The sequence below is a fragment of the Bison bison genome, unplaced genomic scaffold, assembly GCF_000754665.1.
Source record: "Bison bison bison isolate TAMUID 2011002044 unplaced genomic scaffold, Bison_UMD1.0 scf7180017851247, whole genome shotgun sequence".
Lineage (NCBI taxonomy): Eukaryota > Metazoa > Chordata > Mammalia > Artiodactyla > Bovidae > Bison > Bison bison.
The window spans coordinates 10,525-22,043 of record NW_011481820.1 but is presented as its reverse complement, the minus strand read 5'-3'; the positions used below and the strand labels follow the sequence as shown (position 1 = coordinate 22,043).

At 56.6% G+C, this 11,519-nt stretch overlaps 1 protein-coding gene across 1 annotated transcript; it reads left to right on the top strand.

Annotated features, from left to right (window-relative positions):
* Positions 1–1,951: 1,951 nt before the first annotated feature.
* Positions 1,952–10,178, top strand: LOC104996176 (AP-2 complex subunit alpha-2-like). The gene is made up of 8 exons (XM_010850315.1): positions 1,952–2,924; positions 5,352–5,434; positions 6,856–6,945; positions 7,726–7,849; positions 8,522–8,638; positions 8,724–8,793; positions 8,933–9,067; positions 9,783–10,178. The coding sequence occupies exons 3-8, from the start codon at positions 6,861–6,863 to the stop codon at positions 9,858–9,860; spliced, it is 609 nt and encodes a 202-aa protein (XP_010848617.1). The 5' UTR covers positions 1,952–2,924; positions 5,352–5,434; positions 6,856–6,860; the 3' UTR covers positions 9,861–10,178.
* The last annotated feature ends 1,341 nt before the right edge of the window (positions 10,179–11,519 follow it).

The window sequence follows — 11,519 nt, the reverse complement described above, 5'->3', positions numbered from 1 at the left end:
CCCCTGAGCTGGTGGGCAGGCTCCCAGCAACCACAGCAACCTGGCTGGTGGGCGGGGATGCCTGTGACTTGTCCCCCAGACTCCCCAGCCGCACCGAAGCTTCTGCTGATCCTTCCCCACCGGTCCTCTGGGCCCTCCCTTCTCTTGGGGATTCCAGCCTGGCCTGTTCTGCATCTGACGCCACCCTGCCCACCAGCCCGCTTCCTACTGTGGCTGGGCCTTCGCGAGCTGCCGCCCGTGAGTCCTCAGGCCTCCCAGACCCACGGCCTCTCTGCACACGTGTGTTCTGTGACACTTCCTTGTCTTCATGTGGAATCCATACGTGAGATCATCTGCCTACACATGTAGCTGTCTAAGAAGTGCAGTGCAGTGTTCCAGATGTTAAAGGGAGATAAGTAGTAACTTGTGCTGAGGTCGTGGTTTCATCCAGGATGTCACCTAGAGCTGGACATCCTGGGGTGTGAAGTCAAGAGGGCTTTAGGAAGCGTTTCTGTGAACAAAGCTAGTGGAGGGCATGAAATCCCAGCTAAGCTGTCTTGAATCCTGAAAGACGATGCTGTTAATGCGTCGCACTCAGCATGCCAGCAAGTTTGGAAAATTCAGCAGTGGCCACAGGACTGGAAAAGGTGAGTTTTTATTCCAGTCCCTAAGAAGTTCTATGCCAAAGAATGTTCAAACTGCCTCACAATTGTCATTTCACATGCTAGCAAGATAGTGCTCAAAATCCTTCAAGCTTGGTTTCAGCAGAATGTGAACCAAGAACTTTGAGATATAGACGCTGGATTTAGAAAAGGCAGAGGAACCAGAGATGAAATTGCCAACATTTGATCATGGAGAAAGCAAGGGAATTCCAGAGAAACATCTGCTGCTGCATCATTGACTACACTACAGCTTTTGTGTGGATCACAACAAATCGGAAAATCTCTTAAGGAGGTGGGACTACCAGACCACCTTCCCTGTCTTCTGAGAAATCTGTATACAGGTCAAGAAGCAATAGTTAGAACTGGACATGGAACAACGAAGTGGTTCCCAATTGGGAAAGGCTGTATATTGTCACCTTGCTTATTTAACTTCTATGCAGAGTACATCACGTGAAATGCTGGGCTGGTTGAATCACAAACTAGAATCAAGATTGCTTGGAGAAATATCAACAACCTCAGATAAGCAGATGATATCACTCTAATGGCACAAAGTGAAGAGGAAGTAAAGAGCGAGCCTCTCGATGAGGGTTAAAGAGGAGAGTGGAAAATGCTGGCTTAAAGCTCAACATTCAAAAACTAGGTGCCATCTCGTCCCATCCTGTGTGTGTGCTGAGTTGCTTCAGTTGTGTCCAACTCTGTGACCCTTTGGACTATTGCCTGTCAAGTTCCTCTGTCGATGGGATTCTCTGGTCCCATCACTTCTTGGCAAGTAGAAGGGGAAAAAGTGGAAGCACAGACAGATTTTATTTTCTTGGGCTCTCAAATCACTGCGGATGGTGACTGCAGCCATGAAATTAAGACACTTGTTCCTTGGAAGAAAAGCTGTGACAAACCTGGACAGTATAGTAAAAAACAGAGACGTTAGCTTGCCAACAAAGTTCTGTACAGTCAAGGTTACGGTTCTTCCAGTAGTCATGTACAGATGTGAGAGTTGGACCATAAAGATAGAAGGCTGAGCTTCGAAGAATTGATGCTTTTGAACTGTGATGCTGGAGAAGACTGTTGAGAATCCCTTGGACTGCAAGGAGATCAAACCAGTCAATCCTAAAGGAAGTCAGTCCTGAATATTCATTGGAAGGACTGATGCTGACATGGAAGCTCTAATACTTTTTGGCCACCTGATGTGAAGAATTCATTCATTTGAAAAGACCCTGATGCTGGGAAAGATTGAAGGCAGGAGGAGAAGGGGATGACAGGATGAGATGGTTGGATGGCATCACTGACTCAATGGACATGAGTCTGAGTAAACTCTGGGAGTTGGTGATGGACAGGGAGGCCTGATATGCTGCAGCCCGTGCGGTCTTACAGAGTCGGTAACTACTGAGTGACTGAACACCTGCGAATAGTCCCCACGTGTAAGTCCTCAGTATAACCTGAGGGCAGACGGGCTGTTGCCTGGGTTGGGTGCGTCCGCGTGCTGGAGAGAGGAGGGGTGGCTCTTAAACATGAGTGCTCCAGAACCAGCGTGGTGCTCACTGCAGGCACGCAGTGACTCCAGGAGGGACTCGGGAGTTGTAAGTGGACGCTGGCCCGCAGGAGGGTCCAAATGAGTTCTCACAGGCCGGGTTCTTGCTTCAACATGATCCTCAGGATCATAAGAACCCTGTGGGCTTCTGGAACTTGTGTGCCCGGGCAGGGGCAGTGCACCCCTGTGCAGCGGGCGAGGGGACGCGTGAGTGACTGTGATGAGCTGCGCGCTGCGTCTCCTGTGGTCTGAGAGGGCGTTGGAAGGACGTTGTTCTTTGTCTGCTGCCTCGTGTCAAAACGTAAAAAGCCAAACAACAAAGCAGTTAAAAAGAGATCCATGCTGCAGAACTTTTATCTACTTTTTCTCTGTACCACAATAGGACTTAGAGACATTTGAGGGTGCATGCTAATGTGGTTCCTGCTTAGTCATTTCACCTCTTAAGACTCTCTCAGATGCTTGACAGTAACGTGCAGAGCTGTGTTCCTAAAACCAGACGTTGCTTTTTGGCGCTGTGGGTGGTGAGGGCACAGGCACTTGCACTGCGTGAAGTCGTGCCCAGCAGCTTCTGCACTGACCTCTTTCCCTGTTTTCCAGTCCACGCCGTCTCCATCGGCAGACCTCCTGGGTCTGGGGGCTGCACCCCCTGTCCCCGCAGGCCCCCCGCCCTCTTCTGGCGGGCTGCTCGTGGATGTCTTCTCAGACTCGCCCTCCGCGGCTGCGCCCCTGGCTCCCGGCTCCGAGGACAACTTTGCCAGGTAGTCTGCCTCCCGTCCCGAGGGGGCCTCCCTCTCTCCTGAGTGTGTCCCAGCCAGGCGGCAGGCGGCAGCCAGCGTCCATCCCTGCAGCCCCTCACCCTGCTGGGCCTGTGCCCTGGACTCCCTGTCTCCAGTTACTGAGGAAGCTGGGACTCCAGGTGGGCGAGGGAGCGGGCCGCCCCAGGGCTCTCGCTGTAGCTCACCCCATCCTCTGCACTGTGCTCCTGGTCCTCCAGTTATGCCCACGGCTGCCCTCCAGGGGCCCAGCTGGTGTTTAAGAAGCGCTCTTCAGCTGCATAGTCGCTGCTTTGTCTCGTGGGATCTGTGCCAACAGACCCTACAGGCCCTTCCTGCGCCGCCTCTGTCCGCTCTCCACTCGTCACCTGTGTGACCGCTGTCCCACATCGGTGTCCCTGCTGTGGGCTGGCGGAGTGCTGCATGGGCTTGCCTTCGCTGGGTTCCCTGAGGCCTCCCTCCCTCCCTGCCCCCAGTGCTTGGTGGGTCCTGTCCCTTCTCGGCTTGCTCTTTGTGCCTCTGTCTCTTGAATCTTACGTCTGGATGAAAGGTGGGCACCCCCCACCAAGAGCAGAGCGGCTGCCCGGCCTCGGTCCTGGGCTGTGGTAGCGGCTGTGGGCTGCAGCCTCCACCCTCTGCCCGCACCGCACGCCGCCTGCTTCCTATGTTGCGGGAGTGACTGGGCGGGCAGCTGTGCAGGGCTCCTTCTTGTCTGGCTGTGGCTGAAAACACTTTTTTTTAGATTGAGATGTAGTTGGTTGGTTTATAGCGTCATGTCAGTGACTCACAGCTTCTGTAGACTCCAGAACACCGGCTGTCTAACCCGAGCGCGGGGCGCGTCCGGATCGCTTCCTGTGCGCCCCTGTCTGCACCTCCCCACCCCCACCCCGGCTTCCCTCCCCCTTTCTTCTCCCCTCTGGTAACCGCTGGTGTCTCCTCTGTCTGTGAGTCTGCTTCTGTTGGTTACATTCGTTTAGTTCTTCAGTTCCACGTGTGAATGGTGACACACAGTCTCTGTCGCTCTGGTTCATTTCTCTTCCCATAATGCCCTCCGGCCCACCCATGTTGTCACACGTGACAGTTTCATTCTTTTCCGTGGCTGAGTAGTACTGTGTCACGTATGTGTGTGCGTGCGTGTGTACGTGTGTATACACACACACACCCCACGTCGGTATCCACTCACCCACTGACGGACCCTTGGGTGGCTTCCGTATCTTGCTGTTGTGAACGGTGCCGTGCTGACTGTGGGGCACGTGGACGGGCGTTCACCCTGGACTGGGATTGCTGAGCCATGTGGTTGTCCTGGGTGGGGAAGACCCCCTGAAGAAGGGAATGGCAGCCCACTCCACTGTTCTTGCCTGGAGAATCCCATGGACAGAGGAGCCTGGCGGGCTACAGCCCATGGGGTCACAGAGTTGGGCACGACTCTGCGACTGGCCCTTCCCCTTTCTTGGCAGCCCTAGCGTTGTTCTCTGAGGACTCAGTGCCGTGCCCGCGTCTGCAGCAGCTCTCACCCGCCAGCAGCGTGCGCGGGCCCTCCCCCGCCGTGTGCTCACTGACACGTGTCTCTGTCCGTGGTGACGGCTGTTCTGACCTGTGTGAGGTGACACCTTATTGTTCTGGTCCCCATCTCCCTGATGGTTAGTGATGTTGACCATCTTTTCACCTGCCTGTGGCCATCTGTATGTCTTCTTTGGAAAAGTGTCGGTTCAGGTCCTCTGCCCTTTTTTTAATTGGGTGGCTTGGTTGCTGTGGTTTGAGCTGCATGAGCTGTCTGTATGGTTGGAGGTTAACCCTGCGCTGGTTCTGCCGTTTGCAGATGTTTTCTCCCGTTCAGTGGGTTTTGCTGATGATTCTGTACCGTGTGAAAGCTTTTAATTAGATCCCATTTGTTTTTGCATTTGTTTCCTTTGCCCCAAGCTGATCCAGGGAAATACCTCCTGTGATGTATGTGAAAGAGCGCTCTGCCCATGTTCTCTCCTAGGAGTTCAGTGGTCTCAGGTCTCACGTTCAGGTCTTTCACCTGCTTCAAGTTCATTTTGCGTGTGGTGTGAGAAGGTGTTCTGGTTTTGTTGTCTTCCACGGAGCTTTGCCAGCACCAGGGGCCAGGGGAGCAGGGGAGGGCCGGGCGGTGCGGGGGTGTGTGGGGGTGCCTGTGTCAGTGGGGAGCCGCGGGCAGGTGAGCAGCACTGTCACGGAAAGCAGGCTGACCCGCCACTGAGGGCCCCGCTCGACTCACCTCCTGTCTGCGGGGGCGCTTGCAGCAGTGCCCATTGGAATGTCGCCTGCTTTTCTCGTTCTGTCCCAGAGAAGGTTTCCAGCCTTCGTGTTCCTTAAACCCCTTTTCAGAACTTACCTTGGTATTTTCACTGGGTGACTTTGAGTGACTCACACGCTGTTCCTTGTCCCCAGGTTTGTCTGTAAAAATAACGGTGTGTTGTTTGAAAACCAGCTGCTTCAGATCGGACTGAAGTCTGAGTTTCGGCAGAATTTAGGTATGCGTTTTACTTCTTTAATGAAAACGTCTCTTTTAAGGGTCTAGTTTCCAGAATATATAAAGGATTCCAAGTCAAAAACAGGGAAAGAACCAGATGAAAAAATGGGCAAAAGTCTTGAATAGACATTTCTTTGAGGAAGACATTCAGGTGTCCGGAAGCGCTAGACAAGGTGCCTGCATCACTAACAACCTGGGGATGTGGTGAGGCCACACTGAGGTGTGTTCACACCCGCAGCGGCTGCCGTGAGCGCGGAGCCAGCGCCGGCGGCCGGGAGGGACCGGAGCCCCGCGCGCTGTTGGTAGGCCTGTCAGCGGGGCGGCTGTTGCGGAAACAGTGGAGGTTTCTTACAAGATTAAAAGTGGGATCACCGTGTACGTGACCTAGCCTTTCCTCTTCTGGGTGTTTACCCAAAAGATGTGACAAGAAAGCAGGGCTGAGCATACACTTGCACACCCACATTCGCAGCAGCATCACGCACAGTCGCCAAAAGGCGGAGACAGCCCCAGTGCCCACCCCGATGAGTGCATACACCGAATGTGGGGTAAACCCACCACGGGTGTTACTCAGCCTTACAGGGGAAGGAAACCCTGACACAGGCTGCAGCGTGGATGACCCTTGAGGACGTGATGCTCAGAGAAATAATCCAGGCACAGAAGGACAGATGCTGTCTGACTTCCCCCAGAAGAGGTCCCTGGAGGGGTCTCATCCATAGACACAGGAAGTAGACTGGGGGCCGGGGGCTGAGGCCGTGTGGGGAGGGGAGTGAGTATCCAGTGGGGATGGCGTGTCTGTTTGGGAAGATGAACAGATTTCTGGGGATGATGGTGGGGAAGGTAACACAGCCAGGGGAATGTTCTAGTGTCCCAAGCTGTGCGACTGGAAATGGTTAGATGGTAAATTGCAGGGTATGTATATTTTACCACACTTGTTAAAAAAGCTGTTTTTGCTCCCCCCATATCCCCCCCAAAATTACACACGCTGACTGTTGGGATAGCCCCCTCCCCGTACCCTCCTGGAGCCTGTCCTGGAAGTGAGTGGGGAGTAAGCAGGGAGGAGGCGGTGTGTCTGCCCCGCAGGAACCCCGACTCTTCTCACTGAAACTCAGAACTTCGCGTGGAGCTTAGGCGTTAACTCTGGGCTGCCGTGGGGTCAGCCAGGCGCTCGGTGTTCCTTACACCGTGGGGGAGCCATGCACACCTGCGTGTGCTCTAGGAGGTGTGAGGTCATGTTCCATCCTGGACTCCACGGGCGCAGACGTTCACGGAGGCCTGCGTGACATCTGCTCTGATGGCACAGGGCTCCCCACGCTACGGCCGAGGGCTCGGGGTGCAGTCGGGGTGGGGTGGGGGCTCTGCTTTCGCCCTGCAGCTCAGGGGCTGTGATGCGCCCTGTGAACAAGCTGCTCTGCTTCCTTCCAGGTCGGATGTTCATATTTTATGGTAACAAGACCTCCACACAGTTCCTGAATTTTACTCCGACACTTATCTGTTCGGACGACCTCCAGGCCAATATCCTTGGTCCTGTTGCCCCTCGGGCCACAGGCAGAGTGGGTGGGAGGATGGACTGGGAGGACAGACGCTCCCGGGGCTGGTCCTGCAGCTTCAGGGTCTCTGACTGCTCTCAGGCTGTGTGTCCATAACCCTGAGAACTGTCTGCAGGCGCGCTCCAGCCTCTTGTCCCTAGAGGAGTCCCCAGGCAGAGCCAGGGCTGGGGCACCGGGACCCGCTGCAATCGCAGACAGCCCTGGCGGACAGCAAGGCTGGGCACGAGCGCCTCCCGTCCGTCAGCCTCGCCATGTAGGGGTCTGTCTGGGAGGATGGACTCCCAGATAGTGAGGGGTGGGCGGCCGAACTTGACCGCCAAGGACACCACCTTCTTTGGAGAAACTGTGTGAAGCAGGAACCTCCTCACCTCAGACCAGATCTATTTTTCAGTGAGTTCAGTTGTGTCTGACTCTGCGACCCCGTGGAGTGGAGCACGCCAGGCTTCCTTGTCCACCACCAACTCCCAGAGCTTGTTCAAACTCATGTCCATTGAGTTGGTGATGCCATCCAACCATCTCATCTTCTGTTGTGCCCTTCTCCTCCTAAGATCTATTTTTAAGATAAACACCTTTCAAACGTAGACTGTTGATGCTCAGTGTTTGTGGCTAGCCGTTAAAGACAGCATGCAGGTTTTGTCTGCAGGCAGGATGAGTGCTCTGTCCTGCTGAGCCCCTCCTGGCGCCCCTATGGCCGCAGGGCTCAGCTGCATTGCCCTCATTCCCTCGGCATCCTTGACTCCCGCACATCTGAGCCTGCAGACCAAGCCCGTGGACCCAACTGTGGATGGGGGCGCACAGGTGCAGCAGGCGGTCAACATTGAGTGTGTGTCCGACTTCATGGAGGCGCCGGTCCTCAACATCCAGTTCAGGTGGGTGTCAGGCCAGGACAGTGCGTGGCTGTAGCTGTCAGTGCCGTGGCGGGGGCCTGCTGCCCGGAGGCCGGCTGCGCAGGAGTGCCGGTGAGGGTCCTCCCTGGGTGCGTGCTCTGTGTCACACGCCCCACACACAGACTGCCTGTCTTTGTAGCATGTTTGTGTTGTTGCTGTGCTCGTTCCTGCTGTTTTTCAGTGACCAGTAGAGTGAGTGACCAGGCTACCCTGTTGGGTATTTGTAACGTTAAATTTTGGAAAAGCACGCTCTGAAACATGAGCTACGTAGAGACCTGAAGACAGTGTACCGTGTAATATCTAGGGAAATAGATGTGCAGAATTTTGTTTCATTCTGTAGGCACTCTTCTTTAGTCATTTTATGGAAAAAAGGAACGACCCACGCAATTTAAACTGACTTGGACTGCTGGGGAACGAGAAGAGGTGGCAACTGTCCGTGGTCATTGTGACCAATATGGCAGCGTTGGCTGAGGGTGTGTTTCCCAGTGTCCTCGGCTCTCGATGACTGTGTGCTGGAGATGGACAGTCTTCCTGGGGCCCCGGGCCGCCCTTCTGTGCCCCAGGGGTCTCGCACTCAGGATCTGGTCCTGGCCGAGTCTCGGGTTTTCTGCGTATTTGTGGACTCCTCCCAGGGGACCTCTGTGTCGCTCACAGGTACGGGGGAACCTTTCAGAATGTGTCTGTGAAGCTGCCTATCACACTCAACAAGTTTCTCCAGCCCACGGAAATGGCTTCTCAGGATTTCTTCCAGCGCTGGAAGCAGCTGAGCAAGTGAGTGGCAGCTTGTCTGTAGGTGGGCAGGTGGGCGGGGCCCAGGCTGCAGCCCGCTGACAGGATGGCTGCTCTGTCCCCACAGCCCCCAGCAGGAGGTGCAGAGCATCTTCAAGGCCAAGCACCCGATGGACACAGAGGTCACCAAGGCCAAGGTACCGGTGTGGCGATGGACGTTCCCAGGTCGGGGCGTGGCCTGGCCCTCTCAGGAGGCTGGTGTGTGCTCCTCTTGGCGGACGCTCCCCTCTGCCGTCACTGGTGCCATGGGCTCCTGTTTCTCCCCTTTCTTCCCAGATTATCGGCTTTGGCTCTGCGCTCCTGGAGGAAGTCGACCCTAATCCTGCGAACTTTGTGGGCGCCGGCATCATACACACCAGGACCGCCCAGATTGGGTGCCTGCTGCGTCTGGAGCCCAACCTGCAAGCCCAGGTGCAGCCCTGTGACGTCACTGAACACGCTTGAGTGGTGTTTACTGCAGTGGAGTTTATGCACAGGGAGATGGGCGGGTCCCGGGCTGGTCGTCTGGTGCGCTGCACAGTGGCGCACACCTGCGTCACCACCACTGCCGCCCACTGGCGCACGTGACACCCCATCGCTCCACGAAGTTCCTGGGCACCTCGTCGGCCCTGGCCTCCTGGGAGGCCGCGCTCTGCGGCGTGGGGCCCCCGCTTCGGCAGGCGCTTGTTGCTGCCGTGTCCGTGGGGGCCCTGTGGAACGTGTGTCTCCCTGTGGGGAGGGCACTGTTGGCTCGCCCAGCACGCCTGTCCGTGGACGTGCGGCTGCTGCAAACACCGGGTGTCTTTTGTGTGCATGTGGCTTCATTTTTCGTGGGTGCCACCCAGGTGGGCTGGCAGGCTCACGGCGTCCAGGCACCGTCAGCGTTGCTGCCCCACCGCAGTGCGGTCCTGATGCCCAGCAGCTGTGCTTGAAGGCTCCAGTTGGCCCCCATGTACACGAGTGCTTGTTATGTCAAGCTTTTATTTTAGCTGAAAGTGCCTTTGATGCTTGAGTCTGTCAAACTGGGTGCCTTCAGGGAAGGGCTGAGCAGGGCCTTTGGGGGCTGCTCGTCAGGGCCTGGCCCCAAGGTGGTCTGCTGCCCGGAGCGCCCCTACCCCACCACTACCTGCTGTGTTCTCTGTTCCAGATGTACCGACTGACACTGCGGACGAGCAGGGAGACTGTCTCTCAGAGGTTGTGTGAATTGCTGTCAGAACAGTTTTAAAGCAGCAAGGGTGGAGCGTCAGGCTCCCGTCTGTGCATCTCTTCTCGTCTCCACCGCTGTCTTTGTTGCTGAGCTGCAGGTCCGTGCCCTGCCCGGCGTCGCAGCCCCCAGCGCCTCCCAGCCCCACCCCTCGGCCTCGTCCCTCCTGGGGATGGATTCGGAGCCTGTGTGCCCTTGAGGAAGAGGAGGCTCAGCCTGGACCCAGCCAGCCTGCCGAGTCAGGAAGAAGGGCATGGCTCCCGGGATCAACTCTTACAGAAATCAAAGACAGTTCTGTGGTTAAGTCTGCACATTAAAGGGAAATTAGAAGTTCAAATGAAAGTGGAAAGTTTTTTTTGAAATTCTCTCAGGGTGCCGTGTCTCTTATTGGTAGTTCATCTCTGATGCCCTCAGAGGAGAGGCGGTGTTCTGTCTGCAGGACTAGATCTCGGCTGCTTGGATGGGTGATGGGGAGGCTGCCATGGCTGTGGGTGTATTTGCTAGGGGCCTGGGGGCCTGTGGAGGCTGAGTTCTGCATCTACAAGTTAAGACGGGGTTGTGTTCTCAGTGACTGTCAGGGAAAACTTGTCCTGCCTAGACTGAGTGCGGCTTCCCTCCCCAGCACTATGTTGTTAAAGGGAGGCTTGTAAGGCCCTCCGACTGAGTCCTGGTGTGCACAGGGGGAGGAGGGTCCCTGGTGGCCCTGGAGGGTGTGTTCCTGGCCTCACCCGTCTTTGAATTCATTTGGGTCATGGTCACCACAGCGGCCCAGGGCTGGGTCCCGGTTGTGATTGCAGGGTGTGGCATGGCTTCTAGAGAATATTCTGGAAGGTGAGCCGTCTCTTCCCTGTGCAGTGTCCCTAACCTGTTGGGGTCACGACTGCAGGCTGAGGTGCTGTGGACCCTGGCCGGTGGGTGGGAGCAGGGAGGCCTGTGTGCTGGGGGGCGGGCCTGAGGTGGCAACAGCCCCCACGTGCCTGGCTGTCCATGCCTCACCTGCACCCTGAGGTGCCGAGGTGGGGCCTGTGTCGTTCCCTGGGTTTCCAGGGGAGACCAGGCTGCTCACCGCCCCGTGGGGGCCGCCACATGGGTCGGGAACGTGGCGGCCCTCTGCCGGGTGCAGGTCCTTGAGGAGGCAACTTCCGGGAGTCGCCAAGTGGGTGCTGGGGCCCCACCATACCGCTGATGCCCCACTCAAGGTTCCCACACCTGGCACCCTGCACAGTCCTCCATGTGCAGCCATGGGGCCTGAGGCTATGCGTGAGAGGCAGCTGGTGGCGCCACTCGGCACGGCAGGTGGATGGTGTGGCTGTCCTGCTTTTTGTTCAAGCCCCAGTTTGTGGACTGCCCAGCTCTGGGCTGGTTTCCTGTTAGCCGATGCCCTCCCTCCACCCACCATTCTAGCTGAGTGTCCATCTGCAAAGCAAAAGCAGTGCCGGGCTGCTGATGGGAACGTGCGGTCTCTAGAGGGAAGGGTCCCGTGGGGCCATGAGCGCTGGTGACACGGGCCGTCATCTGGCCCCAATCCCCGGTCACAGGGCAGGAGCCTCGGTGTGCCCAGATGACAGGAGCCTCGGTGTGCCCAGATGGCATGCCTTTTGCTCTGCACTTGGGCTCAGAATGTGGGTTGAGCCTGCAGGACTCACTGTGCATGTCGGGGGCCCGCCTTCTAGAGGGTGG

Excerpts from the sequence above, each read along its gene's own strand:
- LOC104996176 (XM_010850315.1), top strand. The coding sequence starts at position 6,861 with ATGTTCATATTTTATGGTAACAAGACCTCCACACAGTTCCTGAATTTT. Across the intron at positions 6,946-7,725 it reads TTCGGACGACCTCCAGGCCA|ATCTGAGCCTGCAGACCAAG; the intron begins ATATCCTTGGTC and ends TGACTCCCGCAC. Across the intron at positions 8,639-8,723 it reads CGCTGGAAGCAGCTGAGCAA|CCCCCAGCAGGAGGTGCAGA; the intron begins GTGAGTGGCAGC and ends CTGTCCCCACAG.